General features: G+C 41.3%; 1 protein-coding gene across 2 annotated transcripts in view; it reads right to left on the bottom strand.

The window, feature by feature from the left end:
- Nucleotides 1-22,824, bottom strand: part of FRMPD4 (FERM and PDZ domain containing 4) — a 204,125-nt gene extending 181,301 nt beyond the window's left edge. The window contains exon 1 of one of the 2 annotated variants that reach the window (XM_081196990.1): nucleotides 22,474-22,824. In XM_081196990.1, the coding sequence (XP_081053116.1) occupies nucleotides 22,474-22,514 (41 nt within the window). In that variant the 5' untranslated portion in view covers nucleotides 22,515-22,824. The remainder of the gene's footprint in view (nucleotides 1-22,473) is intronic. The other variant, XM_081196987.1, reaches the window with a different exon arrangement.
- Nucleotides 22,825-24,985: the final 2,161 nt, after the last annotated feature.

Raw genomic sequence — 24,985 nt, 5'->3', positions numbered from 1 at the left:
TGACAATAAAGAATCTATCTATCTATCTATCTATCTATCTTTTCTAAACAATTTGGAGATGTTCATGTGCTATTACACTTAATTTGTTTCCTTTCACTGTTGCAGGAGAAAATCAAACCAACATAAAAGTATGAAACCTACTGTAGTTGCTTTGTCATTTGGTATATGGAGCATTAAGAGTAAAGGAACACCTGTTAAGTAACCAATTAAATTGAGCATTGAAGTAGAAGTACCCCCCCAAAATCTGATCATCCCCCCTCCCCCAAATTCCACCACAGTGTTATCTCGGGTTAAGAACTTAATTCGTTCTGGAGGTCCGTTCTTAACCTGAAACTGTTCTTAACCTAAAGCACCATTTTAGCTAATGTGGCCTCCCCGCTGCTGCTGCGCCACCGTCACGCGATTTCTGTTCTCATCCTGAAGCAAAGTTCTTAACCCGAGGTACTATTTCTGGGTTAGCGGAGTCTGTAACCTGAAGCGTCTGTAACCCAAGGTACCTCTGTAAGAGCTTAAACTAAGCAACAGTCATCAAATCCTTTAGCTTATGTGGGTCTATCCCAACAGCAGATGGGTCCATTAACCTAAGGTTTGCCTACTTTTTAAAAGGCCTTCTATATTCTGACAAATTTTATCTGGCTTGTGCTTATAGCTTTAAACAACTTCCACCATTTCCTTTATAGCATGCAGTTTATCTTATCTATTATAGGCAGTGGGGTTTTTTCTGGGGCTCCTCAAGGGTACACAGTACCAGCACCTTTCTTCTTAGAAGAAAAGCACTGATTACAGGAGTCACTATAAGAAAAGAGGTTCTTCCCGAAGGTATGCCCTACCTATTGTAAGGTTTTATACTGAGGTTACCAGATTTTTTTTCCAAAGAATCCGGGGACACTTTTTTTTTTTAAAGAGAAAAGTTATTTTTTAAAAATGGTTTTGTTGGTTTGTTTCTTTTTTTAAAAAAGAAGTAATATCTTCTCTTCTGTGGTCTCCTCTGTCACGCATCCTTCCTCTGGGCCCCGGCCTGCTCTTTTGGAGCACTAGCCACCATGGAGTAGGCTCGGGTCAGGCCTGGGCTCGGCCACGTGCTCTCCTAACTTTTATCCTCAGCGGCGGCGGCGGTGCGGAAAGGTTGGGGCTCCCCTCTTTTTTCTCCTTCCTTTTATCTCTCTTCCTTCTCCTTCTCCTCTCCTCCTCCCTGCGTTGGCTCCAGGGTTTTCCTGGCCCCGGAGCACCACTGGGCAGTTGGCCAATTGCTCTCAGTCCCAGCTCGATTTGGATCAAGGGGGGGTCAGCGGTTCCTCCAGTTGACGCACCGGGCGTCCCTGGTTCCCCCTCGGCAGTGGCAGCGGCAGCGGCAGTCTCAGCAGCCCGGAGCCAGCCTGGTAGTGCAGTTGGCTCTGGCTGGCTTTAGGAGCTGTTCGCTGCCAAGGCGCCCACCATTTTGCCTCACCGGAAGTCCCCATATGACGTGTCTTCTGCCGTTGAACCAATCATGCAACATTCATTCCCTACTAATAAATCTGTAACACTTAAAATATAAATCCAGGGACATTAAATGAAATCCGGGGACATTCCGGGGACGGGTTTTGTCCGGGGACTGATTTGTAAATTCCGGGGGACTGTCCCCAGGAAACGGGGACATCTGGTAACCATATTTTATACTCTTTCCATCTCTCTCGTGGTTGGGTTCTTTCAAATATCCCTGTATGAGTTTTCCTTAAAGTCAGTTAGCATTTCAGAAAACCGATTAAGACCAGTGTTTCCTTCAAAGTATGTACTTAATGCAGAATTCTAGTTTCTATTTTCCCTTGTACTAACTTCATTCATACATTTAGCTATATTTTGTTCAAAGATGTTGCCTTTTACTTGTTTTAATTACCATGCTGTAATCCCAGGCAGCAAGGCAGACTCACTCCTGATACAACAGAACCAGTAATTGGATCCTTTTCTATGGCATTCAATACAAGGATTAATCCCAGCCATTGCTAAACCTCTTAATGCTGCATGTGAGCACAGTACTTTTGTTCCTAAAGTAGATCCTGTACAGTGGTGCACAATGGAAAATTAGCCAAACAGAAACCTTTTGGTAGATTTATATCTTTGTCTTCCTTCATCCTCTTGTCAACCACTCCTCTCAGGTTCCAAAACACATGACAGTAGAAGCAACCTCCTGGTTCAGTCGCCAATTATTTAACATGCAACTTGCACAGTACATGCTGATTGACCATCATGGCTCTAAGCTCTCTGCCCTTCTTTTGATTTTCCATTCTTTTGCTTTAAGGTTGTTTAAACATTTCTAGACATCTGGAATGCCCCTTCTTTGCTACTTTTATGCTTAGCATCCACAAAAGAAGGGTCGTAAAGTAGTAATTTAAGAGTCTGATTAGCATGACACTCTCAAGGATGCCTTGCTGTCTTCAGCTAATTTCAATTTTTATTGCTCCAAAACAAAAGCAAGTGCCACTGTAATGACTAGCTTTCCAGAAGGGAGGCCATAATTACGCCTTCCATGGAGCTGCCAACTTTTTTTTTTAAAGTCATGAATTTCCAAGGTATGCAACATGCTTTTTCAAATGTCTCTGGAGTAAAATCACCACATAGAAATATGTAAATACAAATGTAATATTGCATTTTATATACATGTGTACTCTGCCTTGTCTAGACACAGCTCTCTTTAGGACTTCTCCAATGCTTTTCAGTCTATCCACTTTGGACTTCTGCCATATGTCCACTAGTATAAAAAGCACCGTTTTGGAGGTGCTTCGCAAAACGAATCTCCTATGGGCTTGCTTCGCAAGACGAAAATGTCTTGCGCGTTCCTGCGGGTTTTTTCCTCCCCCCCTTTTTCTAAGCCGCTAATCCACTTATCAGCTGATCCGATAAGCCGATAAGCCGCTAAAAGCCGCTAATAGCGCTAATCTGCTAATCCGTCAATGGGCTTGCTTCGCAAGACGAAAGAACTGCTAGACGAAGAGAATCACAGAACGGATTCTTTTCGTCTTGCGAGGCACCACTGTATGCAATGATCCATTAGAAAGACACAAAGTAAACAGAAGTTTGGGCAGGAGAAGTATTTATTTATTTCATAAAATGCACATGCTGCTTGATTGTAAAATAAATAAATAAATCTGAGAACAGTACATAAGAAAAGCCTGCTGGATCATGTAAGATGGGCGTGACCCATCTCCTCCAGCATCCTGTTCTCTCAGTGGCCAATCGGATGCCTATGGAAGGTCCACAAGGAAGGCCCAAGTATTTCACTCTTTATTTGGAATAAAATATCTCCCTTAAAAGGAATAAAATATCTCCCTTATCCCTAGGCAGGTGGTGAGGCTAACCACGCAGCTTCCTCACCTGCTATTTCAACACATAGGAGAGATTTGTGTGAATGTTGCTTTGCTTTCTCCTGAGCTTGAGCCGTTGTGGGAAGGGGAAGGACAATGAATCAAAAATAAATAGTAGAGCCCTTTCCAATGCTGTCTGCCACACTGGTGGCTATGGCACACATTAGCAGCACAGGGGGCAGGACAGCCCACCCCACCTTTTCATATGCACACAAGCCTTTCTACGTTCTTCATTTTTTTATCCAAAGGGACTGTGCACAATGCAGGTTGGCTAGTCCTTCTGACAATCACAACATCTCCTCATATTCTCTCTGGAGCAGATTTTCAAATTTAAAAAAATAAAATCCATCTGGTACTGTGTGCAAGGCAGAGCATGGGATAGGAGGAGGGAGAAAGAGAAAAAGGAAATTGCATTTGATTTGGGGGAAGTATGCATGCTGTCTGGAAATTTGAAGGAAAGCTGGACTTAAAGCAGAAAACAGCACACTGGACCATGTGTAGATACATCTGAACACACCAAATGTCCCTGTGCATATTGCATTATTTACACTGAACATTTGATTGATGGACATCTATGCTGTAGTCCCATAAAGCCATGTCTAAGAATCTGGGGATCTTTTATTTTTTTACTTCAGCAATTTAATCACATTTTATATGTGAAGTAATGGGTACTGAAAACGTTAGCCTCAAGACAGGAGGCAATCCATCATTCCTTCAATTTTACTGAACCTGACACAGTAAATCTTCATAAGACTAAATGTATTTGCTGACCTTATTATGCTTAATTGCAAATTACTGTAGCAAAAGTATCAGGGTATCTGGTCAAATCACATAAAGCTACATCTTATCTGTTCCAAGGCAAAACAGTGAAATAAGCGAATGTTCTACTCTGTCACTCTGTTTCATGTTGAGGAGCAATGTGCATTAGTGCCAAAGGATATGAAATTAACCTGTGTCACCTCCATTGATCCCTGCTGATAAAACATTTTTTGACATGTAAACCTCACAGTGTTTTCAGGATGGATGTTTTGGGTCTTAACCATTCCTTCCTGGGAATATTTATTATCTCTCTTTCGCTCTCACTCACTCATTCGTACAGAGTTAGAAAAAGGATAATGAAAAGGTAATAGCTGGCCTAGAGAAAGCTTTTCTAACTACTACTTGGAAAGAGCCTGGGCTGTTAAACATCACCATTTGAAGATAAAGAAATGTCTACTATCATCCTCCAGGATACTGCAGTACACATCCTTTAAAAGTAACAGTCGATCCAATGTGTTAACGAACAGTGGATGCAGTGTTTTAAACTACCACTACACTTTCCTAAGAATTATGCTTTAAACACCAACCCATGTGGGCACATGTTCAGTTTATTTTGCTCAGATTCTGGTGTTTTTTACATTAGCCTAGAAGAGCGGTGCTGGAGGAGACTCTTGAGAGTCCAATGGACTGCAAGAAGATCAAACCTATCCATTCTTAAGGAAATCAGCCCTGAGTGCTCACTGGAAGGACAGATCCTGAAGCTGAGACTCCAATACTTTGGCCACCTCATGAGAAGAGAAGACTCCCTGGAAAAAACCTTGATGTTGGGAAAGATTGAGGGCACAAGGAGAAGGGGACGACAGAGGACGAGATGGTTGGATAGTGTCCTCGAAGCTACCAACATGAGTTTGACCAAACTGCGGGAGGCAGTGGAAGACAGAAGTGCCTGGCGTGCGCTGGTCCATGAGGTCATGAGGAGTCGGACATGACTAAATGACTAAACAACAACAACAGAATAGTGGTGGAGTAGCCTATTTTCATGTAGCCTTCTGAACACTACAAGTCAACTCTTTTTCTGTGGACTTCCCCACAGGGAATTGCTCTGCCTTCTGCTGTGTGTGTGTATGGGAGAGAGAGAGAGATGTGGATGCCATGGTGTTGGGGGAGCCTAGAGGACGAGAAGGAGGGTTAGAGGAGAAGAAAAATGGAAATAGATAAAGTGGTGGAACCCATGAATATGTAAGAAAATAATCAGTTCTGATTTGTATAGATCAAAGGGGTATGGTGAGGAAGCTGAGACAGGCAGAGAGGAAATGAGAGAGAGAGAGAGAGAGAGAGAGAGAGAGAGAGAGAGAGAGAGAGAGAGAGAGATCACTTTATGAGATTCTGCAATGTTGCAACCACCACACATGTTTGATGGGGACTCTGAACCCATCTGGTACACGCACTGCCCTTTTATGCTTCCCACTGCAAAGCACAGACTGTAGAACATATCTGAGAACAGAGTCCATTCCTTTGCTCAAACCTGTATAGAGCAGCACCAAGTCAACAAGAGCAAAACTGAAAATAAATGGAATGAAATGCAACAAGAACTCAAACTTAGCATCTTTAACCACTCATAGTTGCAGTAAGGGAATGAATACAATTATCTTCAAGTTGCAGGAATTCCATGTTATCTATCTATCTATCTATCTATCTATCTATCTATCATCTCAACAGATATTAAAGGGAGGAAAGTGGCCAGGCCAGCTGTAATTCCTTTCAGTTGCACTCATATGTGTACCTGCGCTTTTCATAGCATGAGCTTCCCTGGCAGTAGTACAGGCTCAGTTATCTCACTTTCTGATTTGTGCTCCATCTATTGGCTTAGCAAGGCAACATCAGGCAATCAAGCAACTATCAATTAATTTGTTGCCATTAAGAACTGAATTGCACTGAAAGAATAAGGATTTTATAAACTGCAGAACACTTCCCACAGAATGTGAGCTGATAAGGGCAAAATCAAGGCAGGGACCTTAAATATAGCACTTGACAAAGAGTAAACGAGCAGGCAGTTTATTTCAATGGAGCATTAAGATATTAACATATGAAGAGATTTGAGCCCTACCTACTGAATCATGCAGAGAGATCACAGACTAGTCATGGTGCTTTTAAAACTAATACTTTGTTGCACAAAATGGTAAAGAATCCCCTTCTTAACTATACACCATATTGTAAATATGTCTTCACAATATGTTTATAAAATAGCAATGGAGTGGATTAAGTCTGGATTGAACCCATTATGCTATTTCCTGTTTCATTTTCCATCGTTTTCCTAAATCATTCTTTTGTAAATTGTAGCTGTAGCACAATAAGTTGCTTAATTCAATGTGCTTTCTGCCTTAACATCACAGGGGAAATAAACACAAGGGGTTGTATGCAATGCTGCTGTTTCACTTGTGTAAAAGAACACACCCCTCCTCTTCCCTGCATCTGTATGCACACCCTCAAGGTCTGCTCCAGAGGACTGAGGGATCCTCTGGGGAAGACTGAGGGAATCACAAGGAGAGGAGAGGAGAGGAGAGGAGAGGAGAGGAGAGGAGAGGAGAGGAGAGGAATGGGACATTCGAATTGCATGAGGGGAACAGTGCTCACACAGCATTGGATATAACCTAAGGAGTCAGGTAAGAGGACAGCATATCCACCAAATTGTTCCTTGCCAAAAAGTACAATTTCCACTAGCACCTTGATTTTCCAAACTTAAAGGGTGAAACTTGGTTGTGATTTACTGTACAAAAGAACAATCCATTGAAGTGGGGTGAATTCCATATCTGCCAAAGCACTGGGGAGCATCTTAGTTGCATCAGTTAATTCATCTGATACCAGGCAGAAATGACAAGATCTGGATGGAAATAGATGTGCCAGGATCAAAGCATGCAAAATTAGGTAATGTGTACACATTGTGCACCTTTATGACATATAAAGCAAGGAATCCAAATTAATCTGGAGTCAGTACCTCCTGATACTTGTGTTGAATCGTCCATCCTTCTACAAAGCAGTCAAGAGATATAATTTAGGGATTCGGAAGAAGAGGGACTGTACTGGTGTAGGAACTTAAATAACACTCATCCAGTCACAGATGAAGAACTGACCAACTGATTAATCAATATCCAAGTCAACTGATTTAATTAATCATATCAGTTATTTTCTTTCCAAAAGGAATATTCAGGAACAAGCTAGTGAATGTCTCATGCCTGTTAAGGCCTCAGTTTGGGCACAGCAGATGAGTCAAGGGAACTGGTTTCAAAAAAATACCCTGCATTTTTTTACTTGTGGAGGTGGGAAAATTGGCATTTAAAGACTTGATTAAATTAATATTAGTTGCTGTCAGGCTCATATTAACAACAAAAGAGCAACAAGACTCTTACTATAAATCTCGGGAATGGTAAGCTTTGGGAAGCTGCCACTGCAGAGACACAGACATATATGTTGTTTGTATGATATCTCCTTGGTCCAGAATGCAGTTTTGTTTCTCATACTAAGACTGACAGTACAAGGACACTTAAAGTATGTAACAAACTTCAAAAAAATAATGAGAAAGAAAGTGCTAGCTCAGCCACCATGCCACTGAAGTTTCTCTACTCTGGAGTTTTGTTTATTAAAGTTTGTTTGAAACATGTAAATAATGTAGTACTCAAAACATTAATATTAATAAAAAGAAGGAAGCCCAACACATTTGGGGCACAAGCACCTCTTCAGCAGGGGGGATCTGAGCTTTAGTGTAGCATGGTAGTTGAAGTGTTGGACTCGGAACTTGGAGACCAGGGTTCAAATCAACCTTCAGCCATGAAGCTCCAGGAGCAACACTGGGCCAGTCCCTGTCCTTCAGTCAAACTTACCTCACAGGACTTTTTAGAGCATAGAGTGGGGAGGAGGAGATCCATGAGCTCCTTATAATACCATATTTCCTGTAACTATAATAATAAACTCTGTGTTTAGTAGGTATACTATTTCAAATATAGGACTGTATCCAAAGTTTGCACTAAGCAACTGCTTGCATGATGAGAATGCCTTCCACTTGCAGTACAGTATTTTCCCTTTACCCCTCGCTTCATACGCCTCCTAAATATGTTCTGGGTTTTATCCCACCCAGAGAAATCTCCCTCTGGAGCAGATCTGGGCATGGTGCAGGTACACATGGGGAGACGAGAGTACATTGTGCTCCTCTTACACTTTAGTTGGATACCGCCCAGAGCGTCAATGAAGTGCATTATTTTACCAACAGAGATTATTGGTGAGGGACTTTGAGTCCAAATAATACTACTGCTACTACTGCTGCTGCTGCTATTTCTCTCTCCCCCCCCCCAACTCAATAGTCTGTTTTTATACTCTATAACTTAGGCCTTTTAAATAAACCACAATTAACCACAACCACAAATCAACTTAAAATCAAACATAATATTAGAAAAAGCTACTCCCTATTCTAGTGATCTTAAATATAGAATTAAAGTGTTGCTGAGCGCTAACAGAAATGAAGGTTTGCCTCAATGCCAGACCTGGAAGTGGCAAACTTGACTGGCTTCTTTCTTGGACTCTGTCCCATCACCTACTGCTGACAGATGGGTAACAAACCAATAATATTCCCAAGCTCCATTGGCTATGCCAAATTTATTGTTATAAATGCTGATAAATGTTCTCTTTATCAGCAGCTAAATAAAAGCCAAAAAAAACCAACAACCCTGAAGTAATTCTTGATAACATTTTTTCTATCAGAAATTAAAAGCAATTCTCTGCTCCGTTTCAAATACGTCTTAAATAAGCAGAGAAAACAGATTTTTTATCTGAACTGACTCAAACATCAAAAAGCTTGAGGGTAGAAGTTGTTCGGCTTTTTTACTTTTCAATTAGGGTGATATGCTTCACTAGAGGTCTATTTTCAGAAAGCAATGTTTTCCGGTACTATAGTCTTCTCAAGTCCTTTTCATAAAAACTGTCAAATATTTTGACAGCTATGTTCTTTCGAGTGCTGTTCGATTTGGAATCAGATGCATTTTGTTTGGCCTTGTCCCGCAGTAAATGTGAACAGTTATTATCTTTTCCAATCTACTAGAAAAGCTATTTCTGCAGGTTTTAGACGCCCATAGCAGTGAAAAGAGAGAACAATTCCTATATTGCTCTGTGAAATTTTAGAAAGGCCTAGGCTAGAATATGCAGGTGCTACCAGGTAAAAAACTGTACAAGCAGGAAATCTGTCTTGCTGTTAAAATGCATCCTACTTAAAGAAGCTTCCAACATAAGAAAATACATAAGGATCACAGTGAATTTTATTACAGCAAGAATGACTGCATTACGTCGACCTTCCTTTAAAGAAAAGTACTCAAAAAGGTTCTATCATATTTTAAAAGGTACAGAACTGAATCTATGATTAAACAGGCCCAAAATATATAGAATATTCCATTGGAAATCTGGGGAACTTATGGGAAAGGACACACACATTTTCTTCAAGCATAGTTGGGAAAATAAGCAGTATGAATAGAAGTTATCCAGGCATATCCTGGAAGTGTCAAAAAGAAAGGGGAATTATGATATATGGTAGGAGGGTAGTTTGGTTTAAAAGGGGGGATGAGGGGGGGAAAGATCAAATGCATAATAATTTCTATAGCATGTTTTTGTTTGGGTGAGCTGGTTTGAAACTGCACCTGCCTAGCACAGCCAATTAACGACTGATTTGATTTTGATTTATTATATTTCTATGCCGCTTTTTATTCAAATGAATCCCAAAGCGGCTAGCAAATACAGCATAAATCATATAGAGTAATTATCAAATTATCAATGAGAGAATTATAATCTAGGTAAAGGTGAAGGACCCCTGAACGGTTAAGTCCAGTCAAAGGCGACTATGGGGTGCAGCACTCATCTCGCTTCAGACTGAGGGAACCGGCGTTCATTCAAAGACAGCTTTCCAGGTCATGTGGCCAGCAGGACTAAACCACTACTGGTGGACGGAGGACTGCGACGAGTATCAGAGCGCACAGAAATGCCAGATTCCAAGAGCTTGATATACAGCAAGGATCAAACTCTACCATGATGATGTTAAGTTCCATATCTTTTGTTCCCAGTGACTTTGACCAATGCAGATAGGAAAGAGAGGTCCTGACTCCTTCCCCTTAAACCATTTCCCCACTCAAAATCATCCCCTTTGATTGCTTTTGACCGAGGGGGGAAAAAGCAGCTAGGAAGGCATGATTTTGGGGAAAACCAACGCGAACCAGAAATGGGTAAGGATACCGCTGCCCAGTACCAGTTTCCACATTTTTTTGCCTTAACTCCACTTTATTGGGGACAAATTACACATGACTAAGTATCACATGCAGTCTAGCCCTGAAAAGTCATGCCAATATGACTCTACAAATTATCTTTTAGATGGAGAATTCATTTTGCTAACAGAACTCATTGCCATGAAGGCTCTATTGCAAATGGGATTTTTCTTCCAGATACTCTTTCAAACAAAACAAAACAAATATATCCAAGTGACACCAACAAATTAGTTATAATATGTTGCTGATAATTAATGTCTACCTTCCCTCCTCTACCCCCACCCCAGAAGACAACCTCTTATACCATATTGTGTTTGGGACACATGTTTTGAGGGGTGGATGATTAATACTAGTCTACTAAGCAAATTCCAGCATTCATTAATATGACAAACACCACGAACTAACAAGCTATCCTGATTACACAGTGTGGCTAAAATGAAGATTTGGCAGAATAAAGCTGATTGAGTGGGCTGAGGAGGGGAAAAAACTAATGAAGGACAAAGAAAGTAGGGCACTATGAAAGAAAATCAAGCAGTTAAGTGTACTAGAAAAAGTGAAATAGCAAAGAGAGGAAAGCAACGTGTTCCACATGATTGCTTTTGCACACAATAAAATGTGAAGATCTCACTGATTTATTCTGCAAGATTAGAGCATCTTCCTTCAAAGGTAGTACTTCTGTTGAAGAGACACCACATTCTGCAACTACCTATAACACAGAATTTCATATTGCAGAAAGGGCACTTTACCCCACTTCACACACCAACTAGTATTGCATCCATCATACGAAATGTAATTGCTTGAGGGACAGGTACCTACTGGATACTGCCAACAAATGAATGAAAATAAATGAATCAATCCCCACTTCCCTGGCCTGTGCCTTTTTCTGAAGTTGTATTATTGGCAGCGCAAACCTATAAATATCTACTCAGAATTCAACCCCATTCAGTTCAAAGGTACCACTCTCAGGCAAATGTATATAGGACTGCATATACAATGTTTCTTTTAACACATTAAAAACAGAGCATCCCTATGCACTATCATCACATAGAACAAGGCAGATAGCACCAGTATTCAAAGGTATCAGAAGCAAAAGAAATTAATTGACACTAGAGGAAACAATGTGACTTGGGGAGCTGCATTTTTAGCTGTCATTTGGGTTTGGATGTTGAGCAACTGGAATTCAAGTTACAAATAAGAGAGACCCTGCAAGAATATCCAGACACCATATTTATCATTTATTGTAATGCAAGTTAGCACAACATTTGACCCATAATACCCAAATGGGGGCTTTTCTGGGATTTCAAAATGGGTGTGTATTAAGAATTTGGTTGTCGCAATACATGGCTGGCAAGATACAATTGGCTTGGTGCAATACCAGGACAGGCCTCCTATAATGAGACTATTAGGTCATGAATTTAAACATAAAAACATTAGTAGCAGCATAAATGGAAGAAATAGATTTTCCATAAAATGAGAAATATGTTCATGCATACAACTACACAGATGATTGCAGCGAATGCAGTTGAATTCTCACTGTTAACATTATCTTCCATGTCATCAGATGTACATAATCATGACATGCATAATCATAATAATGACCTTTAACAGTGAACAAACTGATAGCATTTTCAAAAAGCACATTATATTATGGTTTAAGGAAAGCCTTGGAAAGCCCAACCAGGCCATGATGTTTATAGAAAAAATATTTCTATAATTTAATGGAATTTAACAGAATTTAATATATAATTCTGTATATTAATGGAAAATAAAAAGATGCTGATGAAACAAAGTGAGATTTCAAGCTACTCTGTCATGAAGGTTTTAACTTTCTCAAATATGATGAAACTTCACAAAGTTGTTTCCTCAAATCACCTGTGATAAAATCCACATTATACAAATATAATGCTTACTTCTGAAAAAGTACCATTACACAAAATCTGTATTTCTTTGGGATTACATTCAATTAGACACAAGAGGCATGTTTAACACAACATTTGTATGCAGTATCAAAGGTGCATTCATTACCGGAGGTCTGCAAGAGAAAACAGTTGAAATGAGAAGCAGGAAACAGAAGGAGGAAGGTAGAGATGAGGTACATGTGACTCTCCAGAGGTTGCTGGACAACAACATCCTTACATATCACTGTGAAATAATTTAAGAATTACAGTAACAATAGCAATTCCAGTCTAGCAACCATATAGATTCTAGGAGTCACACATTCACTGAAACAAAAGATCAGTGGGGCAAACCACCTATGGAAGAGGCGAAATATCCTTTGACAATGATTCCCCCACCCGAAAACAATTGTTCAAGGATCCATCCAAGATACTTTAGATGTCTCTCACAGAAAGCGGAAGCGTCCCATAGAACGTTTAACAACTCTTCACATTTCCTTCAGAAACCCCACATTAAAGGGTTTTGCACATTTTAAGGTAAGATGTGCAATGGGTAATTCTTAAATAATTTGTGAGTTAGTGAGTGAGATTTTTTGTATAACTTTATTAATCAAAGTTTGGCGCAAGCTATAGAACAAAGGTGAAAGAAAATGTTTTTAACAAGCACTGATGAAAAATGATGCGAAATTCAAAGTCAAACCAGAAATAACTTTTCCCAGTTATTGGTGACTCATACCTTCTTAAGCCCTACTTTGGCTCATTCATAAAAATTCCAATTAAAGTTTCATATGGCATATCTGGAACTGAATTTTTTATCTACAGTTTCCTTGAAAAATTGACTTAATATATTAAAAAAAAAGTCTCTGGAGTCTCATTTGGAGTCTCCAAATAATTTCTACCAAGACTAAAAGGAATAATTCCTTGAAGATATGGGGAATTTAGTGAGCTTCTTACCCCTACCCCACATAGATTCTATCAAGCAGTCCTACTTTCTAACAGCTTCCTTCTTCATAACTGCTTCACCTTTTTACCTGAATTTACCAGAACAATGTACCCATTTTTCCCTCTTTCAAGGTTTTGAAGTCCGCTGATTGCAGTAAAACCTAGAAGAAACTGGTTGTATCTAGCAGATATGCTGCTAAAAGAAAACAGCATTTGCACCCTGAAACTTTACTTTTAATGCCTTTATTATAAAGCAATTCCTCACCTGAGAGATGTTCTTCCTTTGCTCATAATCATTATTTGGCCCTGTTGTGGAAGCTCCAAAATTTTCTAGCAGAAATTTCCGTTGCAGACAACAGCATAATAATCCCCCCCAGCTCCTTCAGAAAGAGAAACTCATTAATCCCTAGTGCTTAACAAGAAAATCTCCTGTTTAAAGAGCATCCTATCCCCCCCCCCATCCCAGGTCTTAAATCATTAGATAATGAAGAAATGTTTAGGGTGTGTTGATGCCACTGGGACTAGAACAGCAGCTAACAGTAGATGGAGCCAGAGCCAATGACAGGTGGAGTCAAATAATTCTGGTTTTGTCTCCATTCCCCTTCCCTGCTATGTTCTACAAGGGCAACACTGAGATGAGGAAGTTGACAGCTAAGGTTTGGCTGTAAGTAAAAAGGAAGGAAGGTGTGGGTGGCTAAAGGCAAACCAACATTGGTAGGGCACTCCCTCATTCCCTCTAATGGATCAGCCTATACTACGGATGCTAATACCAGATTCTTCTCTATAGCATGCTCAATACATTTGTGCTCCCAACAGCTTTTAAAGATGAAAACAACTATGCCTGTCAACACACTGCCCAAAATCCCCACCAACTCAACAGAGAACACAACAGACTTGTTCTGAATAAGGTGTCCCAAAAACTGTGTTCAAGTGGAGAAATTCATAAGAATGGGACTCATGCACATTAGCAGGTAAGCAAAAAAATTAGGGAGGGCACAATTTTGAAGATTAGGTGCATATTAGGGAAGTGTTGGATGCTTCTTTCTTCAGGCTATACCTCTTATAATCTATATGAGAGTACGTAACAGAAACCTCATAATCTACATGAAGTGGCAGCATAAGTAAAATGTTTTCAGCCCTCCAAACAAATAAGCAATGAACAATATTCTGTTGTACTGCACAGGAAGCATAATCCAATGCATATTTACTGGGAAGCAACTAGAGGTGGGAAGGCCAATTTTTCTGATTTTTCCCCCCAGGCCTTCCCATCTCTAGAAGCAACTGAGCTTGGGGCGGGAGGTTACTCTCCAACAACTGTATTTAGGATTGCATTCATAAAACGGGAAAGGCGCCACAAGACCTCAAAGAATGAATTTATATGAGGATCTTACACTGACAAGTGTATACAGTTCGGATGTCTGGAATGCAAACAGTGCATTAACACTTGAGGTTTGGGAACATGGTTTTCAGACCTATATGCATACATCAAATGGAATGACTGTTTGACTGACTGTTTTATATTGCATAAGTAAACTTTTTGTATTAGTATTATGAAACCAGTTGATAACACGGTCAATACAGCAGGGGTGGACCTTGGGAATATAGTGCCCTGTGCAAGACCAATATTTGACACACATACACACCTCACCCATCCCAAAGCTGCCTTTCCAGAGTCAGGTAAGGGACTTTCCAGGCTTTGGAAAAGGAGGAGTAAGGCTCTGGCATGGTCATAGTACCCTCGTGCCTCCTTTCCAGAACTGCGTAAGTGCTAACTAGGCTTTGAGAAGAAGCAAGGCAGTGCCTATTGGCCCCTGTAGCCTGTGCTGGGGAACCAGTTGTGCTGCCCTAAATCTGCCTCTGCTTCCACTTCAAAGTGTCTGGGAAGGGTTGTATTGATTTCCAAAGCTATGCTATTGAATAAATGCAATCTGTGATGGTTACAGCCGTACTGCTTGCAATCTTGACCCAGCTCTGTAGAGAAGGTGAATTTGGTTCTATTTTGCATTCAGCTGTTCTGCTGAACTCAATAGTAACATTTATTCAGTCTAGTTGTCTTTTCCTTAAAATTAATTACACACTGTAACCCAAGCAGTAAAATTGTTCCAGAAGAACATAACTGCCCCAAGGCCAAAAGTATACAGTATGGCTTCTCTCATCCTTCTAAGTTTTTGCCTTAGGGTTGTTGCCTTCTTCCTCTGTGGATTATGAAAATTCACATCTACTTTCAATATATATTATATTTTACACTTTTAAAAAAATGTTGCATCTTCTGGCACTTGAGGAAACTCACCATGTTTACAAAAAGGCCTAACACTTCAATTAAAGATATGTTAGTAGATTTATAATATGAGGGTTAGTTTATTAATTGAATAATTGAGTTAAATATTTTTTAAAGTTATATATTACACATTTCAACTACATTAATTCAAGGTGGCTTACAGCATAGATGAGAAACAAATACAAATATATACAAATTGCACAATAAAATCAAAGTTTTATGTATGGGTGAGCTGATAAAAAGTGGGAAAATGAAAGATTCTACTGAACGTGTTTGATCCTAATCAGCTTGTTCATGCTCTGCTATTAATCCAATCCAAAATCTTCAACGTCTATCATTTAAATATAAAATTTTGAGGAACAATAATGCTATTGTTTTTAGAACTTATCCAACTATCAAGCTGCAATCCTAAACCCTATTGAATTCAGCAAAACGTTCTTCTGAGTAGGCCTGGTTAGGACTGTGTTATTTATAATTATTGTGTTGTTACTTTTATTTATTCACATTTATCTCAGCTATCTTCTAAACTAGGAAAAGACTGAAGTTGAGTTTCAGAAAACACTAAAGCATTTGTAAAAGTTTATTGAAGGATTGGTCAGCATATTTTATGATGTTTCCATTGCAGTATATACTCTTAAGCACACTCAGGGGAATTTCAGTTCAGCTCAGGGGGACTTCTGAAAAAGCTTGCACCGTATAGGTTCTAACTGAAAGTGATTTCCCTTCTCAATTCTTCTTAGCAGTGGAGATCCTCTGCTTAGATGTTAGCCAGTTGGTGCTTTTGTACATGGCCATGTGCTTATCATGCATACATTTGATTGGTGTAGAGAGACGCCAAGAGCTGTACATACTGCGTTTCATTGTGTTCTACTCTCATATTACATTCCCCCCCCCCTCTACAATCATGCAACATTAGACACATACACGACAGAGAATGAGCTCCCATGTATCATTTTATGGTCCTATTCCACAGCCGGTCATGCCACCACAAATTGGATAAGGTGCTGTGGAGCATGTTACTCCAAGGAAACTGCAGATAAGAGGAGGATGACTCTTCAAGTAATGATGTCCCTCAACTGTATATAAACATATCTAAAGAGTAGCCCTACTTGTTTGAAGAGTCCCTTTTTTCTTCCTTTTCATATTTGATCTTGTGCATTAATTCACTTTATACATAGTAATGCACTGTCAGTTTAGAGAATAAAGAGCGGATCTTTACATGTATCCACTCTGGCTTTTTTTTTTTTACTTTCATCACTTAGATGCTAAATTGTGATATACACAGTAATCCCTATTTCAGAAAATTGTTGAGAATGCAATAGAACATCAATTCTTTCCAGCAGACCTGAGAATATCTACAATCCATTTATAATTTCAGGCTCATGCTTAAAATACAATTGGCTGGCATACCATAATAACTGAAAATGACACTAAATAAGAAAAACCTACCTTCAAAGTGTCTCCATGTTACAGGCAATGAAAAGCACCCTTAGCACTAAAATCGTCTTGGTCAATTTAACAGTGCTAAGTGCAGAACAAATTGATCCTAAATAGAACCAAGCTCTTTCCTAGCATATGCCTACACTGAATAAAATCCAGCAAATCCCATGCAACCCGTTCCCCTCTTTATCAAGCATTCCATAATGGCCAGACTAGATTTAAATGCTATCATATAATGCTTGAACCAAATGGCACACAAAGTTGGCAGTAAAATCCCAGTTAGTTCAAAGTCACTGGTCAAATATGTCCCCTTCTAGCATTGCAGAAGACCTGTTCTCAACTACTGAATGACAGCAGTATGTGGAAATGAAAGAAGGCTAAACAACATAGCCCTTTGGGGCTGAATTTGCTTATAAACTTATTTATGTCATGTTTTCAAGCACCACTCACACAAGATGGCTTCCATATAAGAAAAACACAAAACATACCAGAGAATTTTAGGTGGCAACACAGAAAAAGAAAACACAGGGCAGTTCAAAATAAAGCATCAGTAGATATTCTAGCAGCTGAAAAATTAAACATTCAAAAAAGTTCTTTTATGTGTGCTCATAAAACAAAGTCTAAATCAGGAAGAAGCAGCCCAAAAGAAATAATTTTCCAAAGCTCAATTAAAGATTTGCACAGCTGAAGATCTGCAGAGTTCTACACTTCCATGGAAAGGGAGTTCTGTAATCTTGGAGTCACAACAAAAAAGGTCTTGTTTTTCATTTTTTAACATCACAAAAAGTTTTGGCACCACAACTTTAACAAGTACAATTAAAGGCTTTATCTACACTATCCTTTAAATACAACATACGGTATATGGTACGCCAACAAAACACAACTTAGAATGTTATGCTGCATGCGCAAAGCTTCAATGTTGAGCATTCTAGAGCACTTCTTCAGTTTAAGTAATGTGTGTGTAGTTTATTTAGCAACTGGAGACAGAAATGCTTCAAAATAAATCCAGCACAAACAGCAACTACTCAGAAGCAAGTCCCATTGCATTCTTTGGGGCTCACTCCCACATAAATAACTCAGCATAGGATTGTAGATTTTAACTACAATCCTACATGAAATTTTCTGGAAGTAGGTTCAACTGAACTCAATGGAGCTTACCTCTGAATAAACAAAGCATGTGACAGGACTTTAACAGTGAAATCTATGTAACAAAATATATCTTTCATCAAAACTCCCTAGCTTGTATCTATAGAGAGAAGTTGCATTGATGCTGCTACAGCAGCTTATAAACAGCCACTCCACCTGGGAAAACTAATAAACTGGAAATGTTGTTTCTTCTTCTTTTTTTGAGTCACTACTGTGTCATTAATTAAGTATTAATTATGTGTGGGCAGACAATCAACTACCAATTTCAATTGTATTCGCAAAGCTTAATTATGTCCAGAATATTGCCATGTTTGAATGAAGGCTTTCAAAACAACTGAATGAGGGAAGAGGGTCACCCCAAACCACTTCTGCTTCCAGGGATATCAAGAGGGCATCTGACCCAGGCTTCATTCCCTATGTCAAGTCATTAACACCGCCAGCGGTTTTCCTTTCTCTAAAGACACATTTCATTTTATTTTTAATAGAAACAATTTTATAAATCCAAACACAAGCAAATTGGCCACTGAAATTAGCATTATGTTCCCTCAAAAGAAGATATGTGGTTAATTCCATTATGCAGAAAAATAAAATGCGATCAGTTGTGAAGTTATTCCTGGGCCATAGGGGGGAAAGCACTTACAGTACTTAAAAGAAGTTCTCATACATGCACACTGTTTGTTTGTTTGTTTGTTTGTTTGTTTACTTACTTATTTACTTAATCAATCTCCATAGCTCAGTAGCAGAGCACATGCTTTGTATGCAAAAAGTCCCATGTTTGATCTCTGGCATCTCCAGTAAGAATTGGGAAAGTCTCTGGTCTAAAATCCTTGACTGTTGCTGTTATTCTAGACCAGATGGATCAACAATTTGACTTGATATAAGACAACATGTGCAATGTGACACAAAGGCAACTGTATTCATCACAACTTGCCACAGAAAAATTTCTTCCTGTTTTATGGTCCTAAAATGGTAGAAAACTACCCATGAAATGATAGAAGACTGCAAGATCTCAGAACAACTATCCTAAAAAAAAATAAGGGTCTGCTGCTTAAGTTCCACAGAAACTTGGGAGTAAGCCTCATTAAAAACCAATGCATTTGAGTTCAAGTAATTTGAATTAGTCTGAATGTAAGGAACAATCTTGTACTCCACACCACCAGACAACACTTAAGAAAGCTAAAATTTTAGGCAAAAAAGAGACCATTTTTAGTTAGACCTATATTGATATTTGTAGATGAACACAACCAGTTCACATACAGAAGTTTTTATCCTAATTCACAGATGCTCCTTGCATATGAAGAAGACTGTCCAGGGTAATTGGTAAATTTATTTATTTATTATTTATTAAATTTATATACTGCCCTATACCCGCAGTTTACAGAATAAAATCACAATATAAAACCACAAAATCCATAATCAAAATACAAAAAACAATCCAATAACCCCTCCCCACAAAAAAACCCCCACATTTAAAAAGGGCATAGGATGTCAACTGGTAGACCTTCTAATGCCATGACTATAACAGTCATCACTTGAAGTGATCCTGTGTCTTAAAGAATAATTAATCAGCTTTTTTATCATTAAACGTGTTTCATGCACAGAAAATCAAAAATAGGCCTTACGGGTTAGCACAATCCTGCATCTGAGTTCAACTCTGTTTTCTCCCATCTAAGTATGTATAGGATAACTGCATTGTGAGGGATCAGTCTCACATCTGAAGCCATGTACAAGCCTGAGAACAAACTACAATTCTAATTGTACACGCACTTATGTGAGCATACGTCCCACCGATTTAAATTTATGTCAAAGTAAGTATGCTTAGAATTTTGACACAACAAGGAATAACTAGCAAAATGCCTACCAAATGATGGAAGTGTGTGTTCATGGAAACATGACCATAAAAAGACTACTTCTGATCTGACAGGCATGTGTCACCCTCAATTCATACTTCCTGAGGACTTTGCCCCACATTTCCCCACAACTTCCCCTGTCTCAAGTCCTCCTCCCATAGAACTTTTGCTTCCATCATTCTTCTTTGCCCCTCCCCCACCACCTCATCTGCTCTCCTTCAGTCAGGTCTCTGCTGTCCCCCACACCTTCATTGTTGCTTTGCTCGCCTCTACCTCCAGGTTCTCTCCTCCTTTTCTGGATTTTCATCCAATTTTTAGTCAGTTGATCCCCATTATTCAAATTCAGATGATTGCACTATTAACCACCACCATCAAATTTGATGATCATAAAATATTATACATCTTGAACAAGGAATACCAGATGTATTTTAGGAGCCAATTTATTCATCTAAATTTTCCCCCTGATGTATTTCTATCTATAGATTTTTAGAGTATGCAAGTCTTAGGATGGGATCAGGCATTCCATTATACACATGATAAGTGTTATAATTATCATTTATGACTCTGAAAGCATAAAATGGATATAATCCACTATCATAAGGTTGCACATCATAGGACAGGTCCTTTCATAACGCTGAACAACTTTGCAAATATCACATGAGAGATATAACTTTAAACTTGATTATTACATCACCCTCCGAAGGCCATTTATAGTATACCAAAGTAGCTTCTGAGATGGGTTAGGTTAACCACACAGCTAAAAACCTTAGCAATTGACACAGGAAGATGTAATGGGGATATTTTGGGTAGGAATACTTTGAAAATACTGGGGGCGGGTATAAAGACAATGATTTTTTTTTTGTTGCTTTTACTGGAGAGACAGCTTGGCTTAATATGCTTTCACACCTGTGGCATTTTCCAACTTTAGTACACACTGTACTATAAAGGAACCATTTGTCAATTTGGCAGGTGCACAGCCTGTAAGACCCTGATATAACGTATCTGCTTTTTACAGTGGTACCTCGAGTTACAAACGCCTCAGGTTACAAACTCCGCTAACCTGGAAGAGTTACCTCAAGTTGAGAACTTTGCCCCAGGATAAGAACGGAAATCGTGTGCCGGTGGCGCAGCGACAGCAAGAGGCCCCATTAGCGAAAGCACACATCTAGTTAAGAACAGTTTCAGGTTAAGAATGGACCTCCGGAACGAATTAAGCTCATAACTAAAGGTACCACTGTACTTCTGCAACAAGAGTTTTCTTCTTTGACTACATCTCATTCCAGTCAGAACCTCAGAAATGGCTAAAAACCAGTGGTAAATATGGCATGTTAACCAGCATATATGAACACAGTAGCAACTTGGAGTATGTTGCAATCTAAAATAAACTCTTTAGTAAAATTATCCTTATCAAAAACCATGAAAGTGGTGGACCACTTTCACACCACAACCTCGAGAATGTCTGTGGTTTCCATAACACCTTTTTTCCAAGAAAGCCTAGTCCTGTTTTTTAGCCACAATGAAATGGCTTTCAATGGTCTCAGCTTGTTTGTGCATGCATATCTCTGTGTAGCCTTAGGCCTAACTTTTCTCTAAAGAGCTTTCCTTTCTACAGCAATAGATCAACATTCCGCTACTATTGGGAGAAGAGAAGAGATATCTACGCATAGGGAGGTGGAATGTATCAGACACATAAATTCATCCTCTGGAAAGATGCATTTTCCACCTGCTGTGCTAAGTAAGGACACAATTAACTCATCACTGATCTGGTACCAATGCAAGGCAGAACTGAAAGTCGTGAGCATTGGTACACATCTTCTCTTTAAAAAAAACCACAACTCTTAATGCGCAACATTTCTAATTTACTAACGCCAGCTTGATAACCAAGGAGCACCACCATAGTTCAGTAACCAAGTTGGGGGTAGCTGGTTAACCAAGACCGGATTGCAAGTTAATTCACAAGATTTCTAAAAACTAGATGATGCTTTCCGTAAGATTGTAGATCCACCTTCCTTCCCATCCAAGCAGGACTTCAGGGCATCTCAATTAAGGCTGGGGAGGGGCTTTCTCCACCTAGGGTCACCCTACCAGCTTTTGGAGTGCTGGTGCGGGAATCGCCCACCAACTAAAGAGAACCTACACCTGGAGCTCAGCCAAAGAGTTCTGACACCACTGTCCAAGCCCCTCAATCCCACGTTCCCCTGTTGAGGAGCATCGTCAACATGATGATCCATGCAGCGCACATAGGGAGCCGCTGGCTGCATGACAGGCGCCCAGAGCAGCTGCCTCGGGCGGGAGGAGGGAGGGGGCGCCCTCCGCCAGCAAACGCAGGACCTCCGCTGGAGCGGCGAGGAAGTTGAAGGGGCTTCGCGGACTCACCTCTCACTCCCTTCCGTTTCTCCAGCGCCAAGCGCCCATCACCGCCCCAAATGGACCAGAGAGACCAAGAGAGGAGGAGGAGGCAGCAGCAGCAGCAGCTGAAAGAATTCGAGACAACCTAAGAAAGACCTAGTGAAGAGAGGGACCTACCCGGAGAGCTTGGCAATCTTGACAAAGCTAAACACATCCATCCATGCAGCCGCCGGAGCTCTGCCTCGCTTCGTGCCCCGCTCGCCCGCTCACTCCAGCAGCAGCTCCATGCCAGGAAGCAGGGGAGGCATGGCTCGTCTCTTCCAGCACCAGCAGCAATCCTTGCCTCGGAAGAAGGAGCTGGCGACGAAGGCGGTGGCGGTGGCTGCTGCTGCTGCTGCCGCGGCTGCTACCCCCCTCCGGCCGCGAGCTGAGCGTGCAGCATCTCCCAGCGGCGGCACCATCGATAGCAATGAAACTGCTGCTGCCGCCGCCTGGGCTGCTTGCTTTCTCGCGCACGCGCGCCCCCGTCCGCCCGGCCAGCTCTGGGGCTAAGCCGGCGAGGCGTCAGGCCGGCTAGGCGAAGGGAGGAAGCGCCTCCGCGTCTGCGCAGAGGCCCGCTCGGCGCAGCAACGAAGCAGGCAGTCTCCTTGCCGTGGCGCGCGCGACCAGCCTCCTCTCAGGGGGCGGGGAGAAAAGGCGCCTCGCGCGGCCCGGAGCCTCAACAGCTGGGGAAGCAGCAGCTGTTGCTAATCCCGTGCACCTGCCGACGGGGCCCACCAGCTGCCTCGCGCCCGCCGCTGCTTTCCCTCAGGCGCGCAGGGCTTCTGCTCCATGGGGGCGGGAGGGCGGAGGCAGGATTCTCCCTGTCATAGCAGCCCGCGAGGCCATCTTGGAGGGGGCAGCTCAGTGGTGACACTTTGTGTAGGCACACGGTGTTTCTCATTTGTTCCTGCAAGACACTCGCACCGTGGCAAACAAGTCCCCGGGAGAGATGCAAGCGAGCCCCTTCTCAAAATAGAGCTGTGCTTGGAGATGCGAGATTGAGAGTCAACGGGCGCCATACAAGCCAACTCCTAGGGGCCAAGCGGGGCAGGGGGGAAGCTCCCCCCCCCCAATAAATAAAAATCAATAAAAATACTTAACTCACTGGGGTGCTGCCCCCTAACAAAAATCCTGTCTATGCCCATGTGCCCCCCATAAAATATTTGAGGGTGCTTGGTGCCCCCAAAGCTAATGGGCATTGCCATGCAAATGGTGTGCTTGCACTGCATCTTGTGATTGATTATGTGGTGCGGGGCTTACCTGCTCCCCCAATATTTTATTCACGTTGCCACATTTATTTTTAAGCACCCTGAGTGCTTCACAGCTTCTCTTTCATTTTGAGGGAAAAGCAGATCAGCAGCTCTTGCTGGTTTGGAAAGAGCATAAAAGCAGTAAAAACAACAACAACCCCTTCTTCCTCAGAGGGAAAGCAGTGTGAGGTGGAAAGAGCCCCAGTCAAGAATCCCCTTAGAAGCCATCCCTGCTGGGTGCTACCTTGGGGAACAGCTGCAACTTGGGATGGCGAAGGCCTCAGGTGGTGTCTGGCATCTCCGGCTAAGTTTGGGAGAGATACCTGCCTGGAATCTGGATTAGGTCATGCCAGTCAGTGCAGACGTGCCTGAGTTAGATGGATCTAGCATTTGAGTTGGTTTAAGGCTGCTTCCTTTATCCCTCTTCCTCTGAGCTCTGCCACTTCCAGGGAAGCCTGCTGGTCCCACCTCCACAGTCTTGTTCACCCTCTCTCTAGGCACTGCAGCAGGAGGGATTGGGGCCATGGTGCTACCTATTAGAGAAACTGTGAGCAGCCACTTGTGCCTCCTCACTGGCTCATTCTCCTGCTGTTGGGCCTGTGGTATAGACTGGGTGGCACAATGGTTGGGATTCTGCCCAAGGAGCCCAACCCTTCCCACCATGCTGCCCACAAGTGAAGACAAGCAGAAGGCTGTGCAAACAATGGTTGCTACTACTGCCCTTGATAATTGCCCATTTGCCCTCTTTCCTCCGGAAAGCTCCTTCTGCCCACATGTCCTCTGCCTTTTGGGATTGAAACAAGAAGGGCTGAGTCCAGCAGATGCCATCCAGAGGGAGCCTGTTGGCATAAGAAGGCAGGCTCCCCCCTCTCGCTGGGTGGTGAGGATGGCAGGATTGGGGCTTTGGACCCAGTTCCAACCACTGCACCCCCACCCACCCCAAGGGAGAGCACAGGTAAGAAGGAAGAGGCTGTTCCTTCCATAACTAACATACTGGGCCAGAGATGGGGGAACCGGCTGTGGCCCTTGAGGTGTTGTTGGGCTCCATCTTTCATCAGACCCTAGCCAGCATGGGATTATGAGAGTTGTAGTACAACAACATCTGGACGGCCGAAACCTCCCTTCCCCTTTCTCTGTGCTGCACTAGACGGAGGGAGCTGCTCATAATGGACCCAGTCCTCCCTGCTATGGTGCCCAGAGAGGATGAGAATGAGAGGAAAGGGAAGCAGCCACTAAATAATAATAATAATAATAATAATAATAATAATAATAATAATAATAAAAAATAATATTGTACCGCACCCATCTGACTGACTGGATTGCCCCAGCCACTCTGGGCAGCTTGCAACATACATAAAACATAATAAACATTACACATTAAAAAGCCACTATCTTTT

The sequence above is a fragment of the Podarcis bocagei genome (genome assembly GCF_964188305.1).
Source record: "Podarcis bocagei genome assembly, chromosome: 6".
NCBI lineage: Eukaryota > Metazoa > Chordata > Lepidosauria > Squamata > Lacertidae > Podarcis > Podarcis bocagei.
The sequence above is the reverse complement of the archived record's forward strand: the minus strand, read 5'-3'. Positions and strand labels throughout refer to the sequence as shown.